This window comes from Corvus kubaryi, unplaced genomic scaffold (genome assembly GCF_017639235.1).
Source record: "Corvus kubaryi isolate FWS band 111438036 unplaced genomic scaffold, C.kubaryi_AGA036_p1.0 138, whole genome shotgun sequence".
NCBI classification, from domain to species: Eukaryota; Metazoa; Chordata; class Aves; order Passeriformes; family Corvidae; genus Corvus; species Corvus kubaryi.
In genome coordinates this window covers 3,202,689-3,220,160 of record NW_024580672.1, presented here as the reverse complement: position 1 = coordinate 3,220,160, position 17,472 = coordinate 3,202,689, and the positions used below count along the sequence as shown (strand labels likewise).

The following is a 17,472-nucleotide window of genomic DNA, read 5'->3' as shown; positions in this document are numbered from 1 at the left end:
CTGCAATTTGTGTAGAAGACAAACAGTAGCTTCTGTTAGTGTTGGTGTAGAAGGTTTCACTGAGTGATCCAAGTCTCAGACTGCATATTTAGAATCATAGAATCACTAAGGTTGGAAAAGACCTCCAGACTGAGTCCAACCTTTGACCAAACACCACCACAACAACTAAACCATAGTGTTAATTGCCACCTTGTTTCTTGAACACTTCCAGGGATGGTGACTCCACTACCTCCCTGGGTGGCCCATTCCAATGCTTAATAACCCTTACAGTGAAAAAAATCTTCTGGATCTTCAACTTTAAGTGATTTGGTTTTCCAAATACTAGACGCAATTCCATCTTTACTGAGCCTTGTGGTAGACATTGTCTTCAGAACACAATAAATAGTATATATAATGCTAGTTGCATATAGACTATTTATTACTTGGTTTAGGTGAATATTTTAGTCAGTTTGAATACACAGAATCTCTTTTCTTTTTGGTATGAAACAGTATAGTGAAGTAGATGTTTAAGTGCTTTATTATCTACCATCTTTTCTGAACCAAATTTTAGACTTTCCCTGGAGTTTGGTACAAAACATAGAAGTGGAAAATTGCTTCATAATGGCTTCCCAGAGCTCATAGTTAATTTAAATTTCTAGGGGAATGCTAAAGATTTTATGTGACTTGATGAAAACAGAGCAGTTCTATATGCATACCTGGGAACAATTTATTGTGATTGACTGAACAAATTTTATCCGTGTAATAGTAATAACAGTTTGGTTCCCTTCCAGGTACATTTGTTTCATTAGTACAGTTCAAGGAGACCTTGTCTTGGAATAATAGGTTGTTCAAGGCAGAACAATTTGCAGTTGTTTTGCAAGTAGCTATGGTAGGAAGTTTTGAGGTGGTGTACTCTCCTCAACAGAAAAATAGAATTTTTACAGGGGACCTCAGCTAAGTCAGCATGGTCTTCTGGTGGCACACTTGTAAGTGAGTAAGAAGTAAACCCCTGCTATAACGAGGTGATTGTACAATATCTGTTTATTACAATAGAGAAGGTACATCTTGAGATGTATTTATGCTGTTAAAGTGACAAAATACTGAATGACTGTATAATGCTCAGCCATATGTGCTGTAGTTATAACTGCTTCTTTATTTTAAGGTAGTTTCCATTTTAGCAAAACTTAGTTTCTGTTAGTAGAAATTTCAAGTGCAGTGTTAAAGTCTGAATTCCATAAATCAGCTGATTTCTATGTCCTTGATAGAAGTTACTAAAGCTCCCTAAGTGGCATCTATCACTGCACACTGCCAGTTGTCACAACTCATTGATGTGCTGTAGAATTCTGCCTGAAATGTCTTTTCTCAGTTTTAGTTCTTCCTCAGTGTACAGGAATGCAATCTGCTAATCTTAAACGTGGTATGTGCAAACTGGCTTGATGTGGACAGACTTATTAGTAACAATTTAAGAGGATTTTTGCGTTCGTTTTGGTTTTTAAGGAGTCCAAAACATTTGTCCAACAAGCTTAGACTTCTGTATCAGTGTTGAGGTTTGTTTCGGTTTTTGGTTGGTCAGTTGGTTTGGTTTTTTGTTGGTGCTGTGGTTTGATTTTGTTGTTCTGAGTAGGGGAAGGGGAAGGTTAGCTTATTGTAACACCGGGAGTTGTCTAGATGTGTGTGATCTCTGATAAGGTCAGGGTAAAAAGGATTTTTACAGGTCCCTACATTGGTATCTTCTGAACGTGCAGCCTACAGTACTGTGGAGTTGTTGTCTTTTTAAAACCTCATTCCGAAACAGTCCAAGATTTGTCATATCTCTCATTTTTTAATATTGCTGTCTTTTGTTCTGACTTGAGCAATTGTTGAAATGGATAATGGATTAGCAAGGAAATTGCATACAATTTCTTGATTTAAGAATTCTACTTTTTGGCTTTTAGCAGAGGAAAAAAAGAAAAAGTTGACATGATTAATGCTGTAAGTAATTTAATTGCAGGAATGACTGCAACAGCATTGTTTTCCTACATTTGTCATCATAACCTTTCCAAAATGTTAAAATGCTGTGTTAGACTGGGATTTTAACAGATAAAATTCGGAAAAATCAAGTGTTTATTATGGCTCACGTAAAATGTTCTAGAAGACTGCATGCTGGGACTGAGTTGTTGAGAGACAACTCATCAAAAATACTGTTCTAAAGGGTGAGCTTTTAGTATCACTGAATCAAGAAGGAATCCTCACTATGGCAATTATTTCCGCTGTTTGAAGCAGCAACCTAAGAGTTAATAAATCTGGATTTAGACACACCAGGCATGACACACTGGTCTTTCAACAAAGATTAGCTTAAGCTGGTAATACTGGTTTCCTTTGTAACTTTCTATTGGTTTGGGAGTGGTGGTGGAATAGGAGCAGCTATTGAAGATATCACCTTGAACTAGCTGAATTTGGGTTCATTTCTAACTTACCCTTTGAAGGAGGATATTGTTTAGTATTTGCCTTGTGTTTGTCCAATGACATTCAAGTGATCTAAAGGGAATCACTGGCTTGTTAAGTGGTCCATAGAAATAAAATAAGGAAATTCTTGTCTTCTGTATGGAATTTATTTGTATAGCAAAAGTCTAGTGGATGTGTACTTCCAGGAGACAACTGGAAAGGTCTGAAAATGAAGACTTTTCATTACTATGTTGCATTTCATCACTAGAAATATTCGACTTATTAGGCTAAATTTAAATGTAAATAGTTATCAGGCCTTCTGAGTTGATGATGGTGGTCATGCTCGTCTGAAATTTTATTTTATGTGAAAACCAGTACAGAACAGATTTAAATCTCATAAAAACCATCCTGTCCTTTTGTGACAGCTGCAATTGATTTTCTGGAAAATACTAGTAAAATTAAAAATGGAGAAGGGGTAAATAATCATTTTAAAAATAGAAGCAATGGCAGGGATAGTAATTAGTCCCTGGTCAGATAATGTGATGAGGTGACAGCACACAATCCATACCCTCTCCCTGGAGAGTGAGACCCTAGAGAGAGAACCCATCCTGGTCATCTCGTATCATGTGTCCATAGGGTACTGCTGTACATTGATACGTGTTAAAATAAACTGTGAGTATAGGAATGATCTTTATAAATATGGATATCTGCTGTCACTGGCCACTGCTGCTACTGGCCAGTCATAGGTGGCTTTTAGCTTTCAATAGCAATTTGTCCAGTCCTTCTAGACTGCTTCAAAATAAGAGTAATCACATTGTTGTATTATCCCCAATTGTTTTTATTAGTATAGCATTTTTCAGAGTGTGGGTTATGTCATGTTACTAAAGGCATGAATGCTTTCAATGTTGTTAAAATAATGGATCTGCAGAAATAATTTTATTATTAATATCTGGATGGTCTAACCTAATTTCAGCTTGTTCTTCTTGATATTAAATTGATTGGATTTAATAAAAGTAGTTTTTGTATCTCAACTGGTAAAAAGAAATTTTTCTTAGAAATAAAAAGTGGTGATGCTGCCTTTGAAATCATATGTATAGGCAGAACTTTCATACCAGCATCTGGCATTGATCTGGTCTATTCAATTTCAAATTGCTTTATGGTTACTAATTAATGTCCTCACAGCCAAGTAATAGAGCAGTGTATTTCTATCCTGAGGACTTAATTTTGAATAGTAGTACACTATGTAGAAAAACTAACAATTACACCAACAGAATTAACATAATAGGACCAAATTTTCTTATAATCCACAGTGGTATAATCTCACTGATATCAATCACATTCCATCAAAATAAGTATGAATAGAAAACAGACTTCTAGGTTAAAAGTATCTGAAATGCTTAGGCATTTGTTCTGGAAAATTAAAAATAGGGACTAATGAGTTAACCTTTCATGTAATAACTTGTTAGCTTTTGCATAAAGGAAACGGTTTTATGCTCATTATAGCTGGTATATTTCAATATTGATACTTGTCCTTATCTTTCAGTTGATTTATTGACAGATTCTCCTCTTAATGAAGTTTAGATAGATTTTTTTGTTGTTGTTGCTGTTGAGTCATATCTTCTAATGCATTAGCATTTTCTTGTACATTGGCTGCCTGAAGCATGAATTCTGTGCCTGTAGCTAGTTTGGTGCTTCTGTTTTAAGAAGCATTTCCAAATCTTGCATGCTGTATTAAAAAAAGCAAATTTGCATTTTATGTCAGTTTATCATTTTGACAGCCTTCTAATCTACTGTGTTCCTCAGAAGAGAATAAATAGATGGAATTACAAGCTGTTATCCATGGGAAATCATTTAATGATGTAATTTCTAGTAATATAGCAGCTAACAATAATGATAAGATCCAAAAAATTCCAGAAATAATCCTTAAAATGATGTTGCAGTTTTTGCCTTTCTGAGAAGGGAAGTATCTCAAGATACTTATAGTCCAAAATCCCTTGATTTTATTTTTCCATAGATGTGAAGTTAAATGCAATTATCCTTGTGCACTTTCAGTATAATAGATTTTGTGCCGTACAGAAAATGATACAAAACACCAGAGTAATAAAAGTTAATTATTGATCCAAATTCATTAGCAAATATGCAGTTAGGGTTTCACATGAAGTACATGCTGCCTACTTTGTTGGACGTTGAGTGTTCACAATTAGTGTGTCCTGCAGCCAGTGCAGGCAAGATACAGGGATATGGGCTTTTGGCTTACCTGGTGCTGCTGAAAGCAGCAAATGCCTCTGAACAGAAAACAATAGTTTGTTGAATGGCATTATTGCTTAGACTATTCTTTATCTTCTTCTATAAAGCCTGCATAAAAATATTTATTAAAAAGTAAATGGACTATTATATGTGCTCAGATGGAGATATTATATGACAGATTTATTACAAAACCATATTTACCAAAGTTCTTGTATTCCCAATGCATCAGCTGAGAATTTCTGTCTCATTTAATAGCATTGACTGTCCTCTATGACATGTACAAACTCAGAGTATATCACACCAAATTTTGGCCACTAGATGTTTTATTTTTTTTAACAGTTATTGCCTGTGATACTGGTAGGAGCTACTCTAGTCCTAGAGTATGTTCTGGAAACTTCTGCGTATATTTCTGATTCTGTTTTTTGGGGGAGGGGTTTGTTTGTTTTTTTGGTTTGCTGGTTTTTCTTTTTATTTCTTGTGTGGCAGCCCTTCCAACTCTTACCTTTTAAAATAAAGTTGTGAATCTACATTTCACCCTTATAGTATAGTCTTCATCAATAGCATGCATTCCAAAATACAGAACCACCCCCTAACCCCCACCCCCCAGAATTCCAAATTTTTGAATTTGGGGGAAAGAAACAAACACGTTTTCAGAGACGCTGTTTTTGCCTATAGTTAAAGGATCAGTTGCCAGTAGAATCATAAGACAGCAGTGTAAAACTGGACTAATTGAGATCCCAATCAGACCAGGGCTTTCCAGATTCTCTGAGGAAATTGGAAAAGGAAGTTGTTAACTTCAAAATACACCTGACTCAAAGAATATTAACTGGATCAGGACTGTCCAGTTGCTAGCAAAGCATCCTCTCAGTGTTTGGTGTATGTATTTCTTCTTTCTTGTTGATTTTGATTTTAGATGTGAATAAAATATTTCCTGTTGTACAAAAGACAAGACGGAGTTCATCAGGTACAATCCTGTGGATTTTTCTTTTTTTAAGCCAAAAGCCAAAAAGTTGACTCTTTTTTGAATCAAAACCAGCATTCTAGTAAATGTAAGCTTTCCTTTGCCTTCCACTCCTGCCAAATTAGGTCTTGGAGTTTAGTGCTGAGGCAGAGTTGATCGTAGGAGTCAAGTGTCAAGTGCCTCAGCAGTGATTGAATTCAGGAAAAAAACAAATTTAAGAGCAATTTGGAGTTATTTTTCAGAAACACACAGGAGTTGGCAACTAAATTATCTGTTCTGTGAAAATTATTTGAACTTAGGGGAGTGTTTGAGCTATTTGCCAAAAAATCCAGGTAGTGTCAAATGCTGCTTTCAACTGCAAATAATTATATGTGACTTCTGTAATACATTTAGTTATAATAATTTCTTTAAAAAGATTAGATTTGTTACAATTAAATATAAAAATTACCTTGAGGGAAGGAATACACCTGTTTAAAAGAAATCAAAAGCTATAATAAGTAATTCTATTTTGCTATTTTTTAAATATATTATCTTGGGAATCAGAATGGGATGTCTTTCAGTTTATGGCAATTAGAAACCCTCTTAAATTAATTTGGTAAAGGTATTGCTTGTACCACCGCAGCAAATCTGAAGCCATTATGGACAAAAACTTGCAAAAAGAGTTCTTGTGATCAGAGTAGATAAAATGCAGTATTTCTGTGCTTAAGAAACAGTATAAATAAGTTATTTACCATTCAGTTATTGGTGAATAGAATAAAGCCCCATCCGTTTATGTGTGTGGATAACATTAACTGCGGTGGAGGAACCACATACCAAACCTCTCCCCTAAGTGATTAGCAGAAGCATCTGACAGAGGGGCTTAAAGAAGTTCTCTGTGCTGAGCTACAAAATTTCTGTGCCGTTTCTCATGGAGCCATTTGTGCAGAGTTCCTGATGTTAGTGTAGCAAGAAACAATAAGAAATGAGTTGTGCATCTTATATTCTGTGTTGATTTTGTACCTAGCTGGTACCGGAATAAAAAGCTGAAAGGTAATTTAGAAATGTGAAAGTGTGTTCTTTATCCAAAGTTTCTTGTGTTTTTCGTAACTCTCAAAGACACCTATGTTTGTACACGTAGCAGTGAGCTTAATGGATTCGATTCAGTAACAGAACGTTCTGATTTTGAGGGAGTTCTTCCTGTTTGGAATACTGTGGCAGTTTTATTATTTTGTGAGAGTACGTATGAGTTCTCCTCCATAGCATTGTTCACATGCACACTATGGACCCAGTATTCCCCTGGAATCTCAGCCTGGTCTGTTCCAGTTGCAGATTTGGTGAACACAGAGCGTTTCCAACTAAATGTGGTTGGAAGTCTCACTTGAGGAATCCAGAGGCTTTTCTGGGATTTGCCTGTCCTAAGGCAGTAATTTTTCAGTTGGTTCACATTTTTCTTTCTTAGAAGAGGGATCATTCCTTAAGAATATTGAACCTTGGAGGGGGAGCATTTCCATGTGGAACTGTGGATGAAGTATATGGTATAACAATTAGGAGAGGCCAATCCTGAAATACTAATTCCTGAAAGGATTGACTCAAAGCCTAATATCACCTTTCCACGGTTTTGGCTTGGTCGTTCAGAGGGCTCCTAGTCTAGTAAGGGAAAGCCTTGCAGTTAGAGGGGAGACACCATATTTTAATCTTTTTTAAAAACTTTTTCTCCTAATCTCTTTTGGAGAAGCTTCTTTATTAACTCTGGAAGAAATAAACTCCATATCAGCTTTTATGGAATGTTCCACCACAATGCTATAGGCCTTACTGTATATATACAATAAAGCTGAGGCTGAATTTGCACTCTTTGCTACTGGGTGTGATGGTTTTCTGTTACTTTGGAAAAATATTGCAATTTAATAGTGCTAATCCCATCAGTTATGAATTTGTTTGGAGCTCCTGAAACCTTTCCTGTTTTGAACTTCTATTAAAAAACCCAGTTAGAATCTGGCTAATTACTTAATTTCTACACCGGTGCTGTTAGTGCTAAGTGACCTAATCAGTTGCTTTCCTGACTGGATTGTCTGTCTTTGTGGCATGGGGTGACAGGCTCTTACACAGGCTCATGTTTGCAACCTGAAAAGATGCTCTGCTTCCTATAAGCCTTATCTTGACATTTGCATGAAACCCATCAGTTTCTAGCGGACTACCTTGATTTTTTTCTTTTTTTGGTTTGATCTAGGTTACATATCCCATTCCTTCAGAACAGGTCTCCTGAAGAGATGCCATCATGCCAAAAGTCAACACACTCCTGAGGCATCTTCAGTGACATCTCTGAGGGACGTCTCTGTTCAAGCATTTTTCCCTCATGGAGATTATCTCTCTTCTTCCTTCCCAGCCCACCCCTCCATTATGCCTTTGGTGTAGCCTCTGGGCATGATGCATCATTATAGTAAACATTTTTAGAATCAGTGTCTTCCTACAACTGCTAGGTGAACTTCTAAGGTTCAGATACTACTTGGAGTCAGTGACTGTGGGAACAAGATGTGGAAATCAAACATTAACTGAATAAAAATGAAGGTTGTTTAGTAGTAGCTGAAAATTCTTTGAAATGTACTTTGTGTAGGTAAGCTTGCAACCAGCCCTCCTTCATATTTTGACCAAAAAGATTGGGATTTAGAAATGGAAGGGTGAAGTACATTTTACATTATCCAGTACTTGTTGCTGTGGCAACATAGATGCATAATTTTAAAGGCAAGCATTTTTTAGCCTTTGGGGTAGATAGCATTTTGTGTCTTTTTCCTATTTCAGATTGAGAAACAGGATTTATGTTTCATCAGATTTTTATAATTAGCATACATTTACTTGAAATAATACTAATGTATGTTACATTTGAAAATGTATAATAATTTATAAATTAGTAAAAAGGGTGATTTTAAATTGCTCTGGGGTGCCTTAGAAATGAAAGGTTTGCTATTACAACAAAAATTATAATCTGAGTTACGAGAGCCTTGGTAAATAGTTTAATGCATTGGGAATTCTTGACAACAGATAGATGAAGACCTGTCACTTTAAAAACTCCCCTGCCTTAACTGCTTTCTAACTCCAGTAGTCAAAAGCTGTTAAGCTTTAAGTGCTCTGTCATATTTGTGGGCTTTTATAGCGAAGAGTAGAGCAGACAGCAGTGATGATGGAAAACGATGGTAGGTAGACTTAAAATACTATTAAGCATAGAGACAATTGTACGTAATGCCTGGAATTGAAACCTTTTTGAATGAAATGGTTGGCCATATGTGCCACCCTTATGGACCCTGTAAGAAGAAGAAAAGAAATGTACCCTATTGCTAACTGTGCATGAAATTGCAGTGTTAGGAGATATTGACCAGATGTTTCAATCTCAACAAATAGCTTTTTATGTGACTGAGTGAAAATCTCTCTGCTGATTTGATCACATACACCTTAAAGGAAGAAGTAATTTAATAGAGGTTGTCCAAGTTCATCATTGTCAATAAACTTTGACTTGACCTTTGCCATCTGTTTTTGATACTGGTGCTGATAGAAGCTGATAGGCAGCTGTTTACAGTTTGTGCTATATGAATTCTGTGCTGCCAGACAATGAAAGAAGTCTCTCCACTTGTGGGTTTTTTGCTGTCCTTCTGAGTGTGGGTGTATTCATTGAGACTGCACATCATTTAGCAGGGGAGTGTGGGTGACATATGCATGGGTTTTGAAAAGGAAGTTTTGTTTTAATGTTACAGATATGCAAAATCATATGTGAAATATCCTAAAAGTGTCACTTTGCAACAGCATCAGCTTCACTTATAGAATAGTACCTAAATACATGTACAGTGTTTTACACTGGAGAATTTTAAGGTATTTTTAAATTGCTTATCAGTCTTTTTTGTATCTATTTGAAGTGCTAATTCTTTACGAGTAGGCTGAGGCATTGTTAACAGTACTTTTACAGTTGTCCAATGAGTCTCTTACTATACATGAGTAGGATGTTCCATTTTCATGTTGTTTATATCCTTCTATTCACATCTGAACACCACTGTTTCTGACCAGAAGGACCAAGACTTTATGTTGTACTTTACTTGCCACCTTTCATTATTTCACACCCAGTGTTCAAGAGGGATGTTAGTGTCTTTTGAGTTCTTTTACTGATAAAGATACTCCTAATCCTTACTTCATACACAGCTTTGCAATATTGGTGAATTTTTTAATAAATAGTTGTATAAACTGAAACAGCTGCAGAAGAGTCCCAAGTAAACCTGGAATTCTTTCTGTTGTGATACCTTTCAAGTAACTGTCATCTGTGACAGTGAGAAGAGCTGGTGTGACCAACCTTGTTCTGTAGGTTTGTCATCTTTTACCTGGTTTTGGGAAGGAAATGCACAATTTTTGAGGAAAAGGAGTGACACATCAGATCATACAATGGGGAAGTGGTTGATGTCTCAGGTTCTGCCCTTCAAATGGGAAAAGGACACAAGGCCAGCTGTGTCTCAGTTGTGTGCCTTGTAAGGCCTTGCAGGAGACATTCTGCCTTTGGCCTCAGATAACAAATTGACCTTCAGAAGAGAGGCTGCAGCACTTCGGGTGTTTGAGGCAGAACTGTAGCATTGTAAATACAGCATAAGAGTGTGGAGTAAGGAATATTGGAATTAAGTGTTATTTAAAGGGTGGAGTAAAAAAAGAGCACTTGCTTTTGGTCACATTGAAACTTTGGAATATGGCTACTACATGTTTAATTACAGAAAATATGCTTGTGTTTCCTTGTCCAGCAAGAAGCTTACAAACTAGACTAAACATAAAACAGTGAACAAGCAGATGAAGAGCAATGATAAGAAATAGGAAATGGAAGACAGAAGAACAGCAGCACTGAAAATAGTTATTTGGATTATAGAAACTTTTTTTAAGAGGCAGTTTGTTAAATTTGTTTTTAAATGTTGAAGTGAATGAAGTACTGCTCCTGGATGATTAATGTTTTGATAGACATCTTAATTTGAGAAGCTGTAGCAAAAGGCACTTGTGGCACCATGTTAAAACTAATAGATGTTCCTGTGCAGGGATTTGGATAGTACATGTTGAGCCAAATGCTGAAAAGACTTAGATATTGGTCTCAGTGCAAGGCTTTAACTAGTCTTTTCCTTTAAAAAATATTATCACTTTTATCTCATTTGACTGGAAGTTGCTTGAGGGTGTTGTCATGCATTTTAACAATATCACTTCCTCATGCAAGATTTGGCAGCTTCAGCTAATGGTGGAAGAATTACTGTACAGGACATGGGGCTCCTTTTCACAAGCCTGCTTTTATAAAGATAAGCTTATTTTTCCCTTTTCCCATTTTTTTCTTATGTGGCCATTATGTGATACTAGCTGTCGCAATGTTTAAAAATCCATCAATGAAAATAAGAAAAAGCAAGGAAATTTCAAAGGTACTGGAACAAACTGTATTAACTCATCTGTTTGCCAGGGTCTTGCTGCTGTAGTCTCGTAACAGTGATTCTGGAGTTAGGTGTACTGGGTTGGCTTGGGATTCAGTTAATTTTTCATAGCAGCCCATATGGTTCTGTGTTTTAGATTTGTCACCAAAACAGTGTTATTTAACACAGCAGTGTTTTAGCTATTGCTGAACAGTGCTTGCACAGCATCAAGGCCTTCTCTGTTTTTTCACTCTGCTGCCCCCCCAGTGAGTAGACTGCATAGAGGGAAAGAGGTTGGGAAGGGACACAGGACACCTGACGGAGGAGATGATCCAGGGCACATAGAATATGGCAATAAAAGTGGAAGGGAGGGGGAGTTTTGCCAAGTAGCCATGGCTCAGAGAGTGGCTTGGTATCAATCTCTGATGGAAGGTGGTGAATGAATGTCGTTGCATCATTTCTTCTTGAGCCTTGTGGTTTTTTTCTCACTGTTGCACATCTGATTCTCTCCTTTGTCCCTCAAGGAGGGAGGATTGAAAGACTGACGGGGTGGAGGCTTAACTCTGGCTGGGGTTACCCCACCATGGTAGGGATTTTAAATGGCATGATATGTGTAGTGGTAACAGAATACTGCATTCCATTTGAGCCTGAAGTGTGTCATATCATACACAAGAAATACACTGTCCTTTTTTGAACATTGAAAGAACTATTTTGCATATTGTCAGTTTTTTGTGTTTTTAAGATACACGGTTTGATCTTTGATCCCACGTTTTCTCATTTTATATGGCCATCTAAGATCAGTTGTGATTTAATTTCCTTTAACACCTAAAATATTCCTAAAAATACTCCAAAAGGCTTTTAATGGACTGTGTATATATATTGGTGATTGCACATAACAGGGACACAACTGGTGAGGGGCACAACAGACTGGTAAAACCTTTGAGAAGTATATGGACTCATTCTAAAATTTAGAACATAAAAATAAGAGATACTCCATTCCTGTTTTGATTTACTAAAAAGAGCACTTCATGAATAGTTGCTCACATTGTTTATTTAGATTTCAGCAGGCATGTTAAATCTTAGCTAATTTTAGGTCCTTGGAGTCCTCTCCTCTGTGAACTGCAATTTAAGATAAGATCAGATTTGACAGGTCATGCAGAGAAGAGTCCAGCTTCAAATAACGCACTTCAGATGCACTTCAGATGTCTGTATTCAGTGTTAATGAGTTTTGAAGATCCTTCACTGTGAAGGGGCATAATGCTTCCTGTTGTGTTGTCAGTTCGTAGGCATTTAGGATTCAAGTCCACAGCTGAAAACTCCTATGTGCAGAAGGTATGTCAGTCTAAGCAAAGCTTTGGATGCTTTGGCGTTGTTAGTTTAAGATGACTGACAGATGTGGAAATGCGCTACTGGCTGCCACTTAAAAAAATGAATTTAGGAGCTCAGACAGAGAACAATGTGGCTGTGAGTGTCTTCATCAGCCTCCTTGTTCCAGTTATCAGTGTTGTCCAGTTAATGATGTCACTTACAGCACAGCAGAGAGTTGGAGTAAAATGAAATAATTTCTGAAGGATCTTGGTTATAGACAGAAGGCTGTAAAGCTGTTATAAGATTCATCTGTAGGATGTTTCTTTTTTAAGTCTTATGGTAATGTGTACTGAGACCCAGCAGTAGCAAACTCTCCTTTTGCAGGGGAAGTGTCTTTGCAACTGAAGACAGTGAGGTGCATTAGTAGGGTCCTCCTCTACAGTGGACTTTGCAGGAACAGCAAAGCAAAGCTTTGAATGCAGATCAAGTGTTGTGATAAGGGATACTGAATTCTGCAGAAGCATGGCGTTCTCAAGCTAAATAGGATAAGCCTGGGAAATCCAAATTGAAGAACTTTTTCTAACTGTATGAGGCCACTGATTTTCTTTCACATAATATGAAGGGGCTTTTTGTTCTTTTTTTTGGGGGAGGGGAGGGGGCAGGGTTATTGTTTCTCAAAAGACAGCACTGAGTATCCAATCAAAGTCAAATCACTTTCTAGTGTTAGAAATGCTTCTAGGAGTGCTCTTCTGTAACTCAGAAGAAAGCAGAAAGGTTGTTTCCATAAGCCGTTCTCTAATTAGACAAAAGTGGGAAATAGGTGTACCGCATCTTCCAGTCTGAGGATGTGAAAGAGTGGGACGTAGTTCACTCCAAGCAGTCTCACAAAGTCACAATTGAGTCTTCAGAAGCTTTTCTTGTTACCAAGTTTTCTTGGCATCTCAACGTCTTGCAAGAAAAGCTGGTGCTGTTCTCTGCAATTACCACCCACTCCCTGGAACACAAAGGTTCTTACACTTCTCTGATAGCTAAAGCTTGCCAGAGAGTTCATCCTGTTCAACTCTGATCATCAAAAACCCCATGAACAGATAGTCCTGCTACTGTGAGCCCAAGTTAGCCTCATGAAAGTAATGTATTTTGTCACCCTCTAGTGTGTCTTGGAGCAGCCAGGGTGCTGGCTTCTTTTGCAAGTGCTGGCCTCAGTATTTGATCATAAGAAATAATGCGGCTGTAGGGATATGGTAACCTGATACTAGATTATGCTTATTTTGAAATCAGCTGAATTTTAAGACACAGTTATGCTAAAGGCAAGGCATAAATACAAAAAATAATTAAAATTAAAGTTCTCTTTGCATTTATCAGAGTGCATACTACAAAAATGTGAGAAAAATACAATCTGTTTAACTCAAGAGAACATCTGAAAGGTGTTCTATTTCCTGTGCTCCTTTCTCTGTCACAGATGTTTATGCTAACTGAAAAGGTTAGGGCCTGTCCTTGTTTGTACCTGATGTCCAAGCTGTGTTGACAGAGGAAAACTTTAGAGCAGAGAAACACATTAGATTTCATAAACCATTCCTTGAGTTTCCTTTGTGGTATCCTGCTCCTGAGGCTGTCTTGTTGTTTCGTGATAAGTTCCTACTTTTGACACTTCTGTCTTTGGTCCATTAGCAGCCTCAAATTCCCTTGGGTGCTGGTGAGGATTCATGGTGTGGCCAGGTGCCAACCTCTCCTGACCAGACTGTCAATACACTTTGTTAGTAGCTGCCTCTCTGCCTAGCCAAACCCTGGATAATTAACTCATTATGCTGATTCCCGCTGAGCTGGGTCATTTTCTGTTTCTGTCTAGAATCTTTTTCATTCAATTAAATCTTGTATTTCACATAAATCTATAAAACTAATTTTCAGTTTATATAACCATATACATGGCATTAATGTGTGCAGTTTGTTATTGGCCTTCATATGATATTGGCTGTAATGCTGCATAGGTGCTTCACAATGATAAACATCTTGTGATGACTGACTCCCGTTTGAAGTGTTTTAGATAGAGTCACTAATAACAACAGCATGTGAAGTAGCCCATAGAAGCCTTTTTTCATAGCAGGTTGTTCAAACTTAAAATCCAGTTCTGGGACAAATTAAAAAAGAAATCCTCAAGTGTCTGCCTTGAAGAGCCTCTTTTGTTTTTTCACACGTGTGCAAAAAATGCCTGGTGTGACTCATTCCACAAGGCGCAACTTCAGTGGTGCACCACAGGAATACTTCTATGATTCAGTTTCATCAAGTTTGTAATGTAATGTGATGTCTGCTTTTGCCCTTACTGATATGTAGCCTTTTAGCTGAGGAAAGGAGATTCAACTTGGAGGAGTTCTCCAACTGACAATGCCTCATCACCATTGTTGTGGGAATGAGAGCAGATCATTTCAATGAGTGTTGGTAACTGGAGATCTGTGATGAGAGGATCTTTGCAGAAACACTGCTGAACTACTTTCCCATCTTCTTCAGTGTTGCTTAACTCAGATACTCAAATGAAAATAATACCTATATAGTGGGACTATCCTCTCACCACATAATACCTGTATTTTAAAAAATCATGAATATGAGTAGAACTGCCAATGGAAGAAGTGGTCTGCACCACATACAGAGATTCATCTCAGGAAAGTCTGGATTGTGACTTTTGATTCTCAAGTGTAGCTTGACTTAAATTTAAAATCAGGATTGTGACAGTTTATATATGGCATGTATCACATCTGAATTCAAACCGAGCTGCTGCCAATAGACAAAACTGTGATACTTGAATGGAAATTCTTTTTTCAGAGATCTATGTGAAATATTAGTTGCTACTGCTCCAAATGTTGTCATATATAAAATAGCATCATTTGATAAAATGTTGTAAGCCTAAGGTGCGGTTTGAAGTCTTACATTTTTTGAAGATTTTTTTTGGGTTTGGTTCTTCGATAAATGTTGTTCATAGTGATCTCTATTAATTCTTGTTATTTGTGACAGTAGAGCATGTTTGCATGGTGCACAAGGCTTCAGGAACTTCTGTTCTTACCTGTGTGGAAATTTGTTCCATATTCACTTACAGTTGGTCACAGCAGTTTTCATCTTTTTAAGTAATCTGTTCCACTTAATCATACCTCCAAATATAAAGGACTATTGTTCTGAGACATCCTAAATGAACACTGTGCAAGTGTCTATTATGTATGTGCAAAGGTGTGTCAAATTCAAGGATATAATTGATACCCTTGTATGAAATGTATTAATTCTCTTATTAGGGGTTTTCTTAATTTCTATTAGAGTGGTATGGAATAGATAAGCAGATGTATGTAGTGTACATTTCATGGATGAGAGATTTAACACTGCCACCATATGATGATAATTTTTTTTTCTTCTCCTTAAACTTTATTCAAAATTGTTGCAAGAAAGAGACCTTGCAACTTTTGTCCACCTTTTTCTTATTAATGGAGACTTTACATGACTAAAGATTTTTTTTCTCTCTCTTTCTCTTCCTTCTGGAGCTGGTAGTAATAAAGACGTGACTAAGTATGTATTTGCAACTTAGTTACTTGACCTTTCTACAACCCACAGCTACCACTAATGCTGCTTTGTAATGGAGACATTATCATTTATTTAAATCTTGATTAGGAAACAATTATAAGTAGGGTTTTAGTATAGCAGAAAATTGCTGTAGCCTTTAATTCATACTATAGATTGAGTGGATAAGCTTTCTGACTGTAATTAGAGTGAATTATAATGACTTTGGTTGGCTGACTCACCACCAGCAGAGTAGGGCCTATGTCTGTTTCTTCACATTTATTTTTTTAAGTCACTCTTGATTTCACATTGCTGATAAATGCTATTTTTTAACTTACCACAAAATAGAGTTACATTTACAGCTGAATGATACATTTTTTATTAATAAAAGAGGAGCTTTATGAAATAACCGGGCACCTTAGCAACACTGTGCAGCTACTCTCTTTCTTTACAATTCAAGTGACAGAACTGCTCTTAATAAAGTTGGAGATAAGATACTTTCATGTGTGGTTTAACAGTGTAAAAAGGGAGTGTTTCCTTTTTTGCATGCAATTAAATGGTAGACACAAATGGTTATTTTCAGTACCACTTAGATTTTATGTATATATTATGAATGTTGCATAATGTTGCTTAGGTTTCTCAAATGCACTGTTTTTCTTACATGCTATCTCTGTTTTTATTTATTTATTTTGTTTGTGTGGAGGGTTTTGTGGGCTATTTTTTTCCTTTTTTTCTTTTGTATTTTCTACAATTTTTCTTTGAAGAGACCATATGTTGCTTGATTAAATGTAAGTGTAGAGGCAACTCCTTTGAGCGAGGGAACTTCTTTTTGTATACCTTGTAAAAAAATACAAATTTATTTATAATGGAACTACATGTGTTTAAGTTTTACATTAGGTGTTAGTGGGATCATTATGGGTAAATTTTGTTTTCTCTGCTGCTCCTCCCTCCTTTGCTGTACCACATGTTTTTTACTTCAGGCATACAAGTGTTCTGTAAGTCAAAATGTAGGCACAGAGTTAAATGTGGTGAGTGGAGAGAAAAAAAAAGCAAAAATAATATACCCGATATGTTAACTTTGTATTTATTTTGTGGTTTTATTTTTTCTCCTGTCAATCTGCAGTGGATGATTCAGAGACCTTACAAAGCTGCAACTTTCTTTGGGTGCATTGGCAAAGATAAATTTGGAGAGATCTTGAAGAAGAAGGCTGAGGAAGCTCATGTGGATGCCCATTATTATGAGCAGAGCGAAGAGCCAACAGGAACCTGTGCTGCCTGCATCACTAGTGATAACAGGTCAGGAGCCTTTGATATTTTCTGAAGACACAAATGCAGTTGGCATAGTGAGTGTAGCCTAATGTGCTTGGAATATCCAGCCTTGAAAAACTGTGATTTGAACGATGAAGTGTTAGCACTGATTTGAGACAACGCAGGACTGCCTAGGCCGTAGTTTGGGGCTGGGCAGTACTAATACACTTTTAGAGAACAGCAGTTGTATTATGGCCAGAAAGTGTGAGATAATAATATACTGCTTCTTTCTGAAATAGCTTCCCCTTGCTCTGAAGAGAGAAAATATGGGGGAGACGACAGTTGGTAAACAAGTATGTTTATGCAGCCTACGTGCAAGCTGAT

The 17,472-nt window shown here is 36.9% G+C and overlaps 1 protein-coding gene across 1 annotated transcript in view; it reads left to right on the top strand.

Moving 5' to 3' along the window:
• Nucleotides 1-17,472, top strand: part of ADK (adenosine kinase) — a 263,888-nt gene that overhangs the window by 96,840 nt on the left and 149,576 nt on the right. The window contains exon 5 of the mRNA XM_042018632.1: nt 16,964-17,136. Coding sequence (XP_041874566.1) covers nt 16,964-17,136 — 173 coding nt within the window. The remainder of the gene's footprint in view (nt 1-16,963; nt 17,137-17,472) is intronic.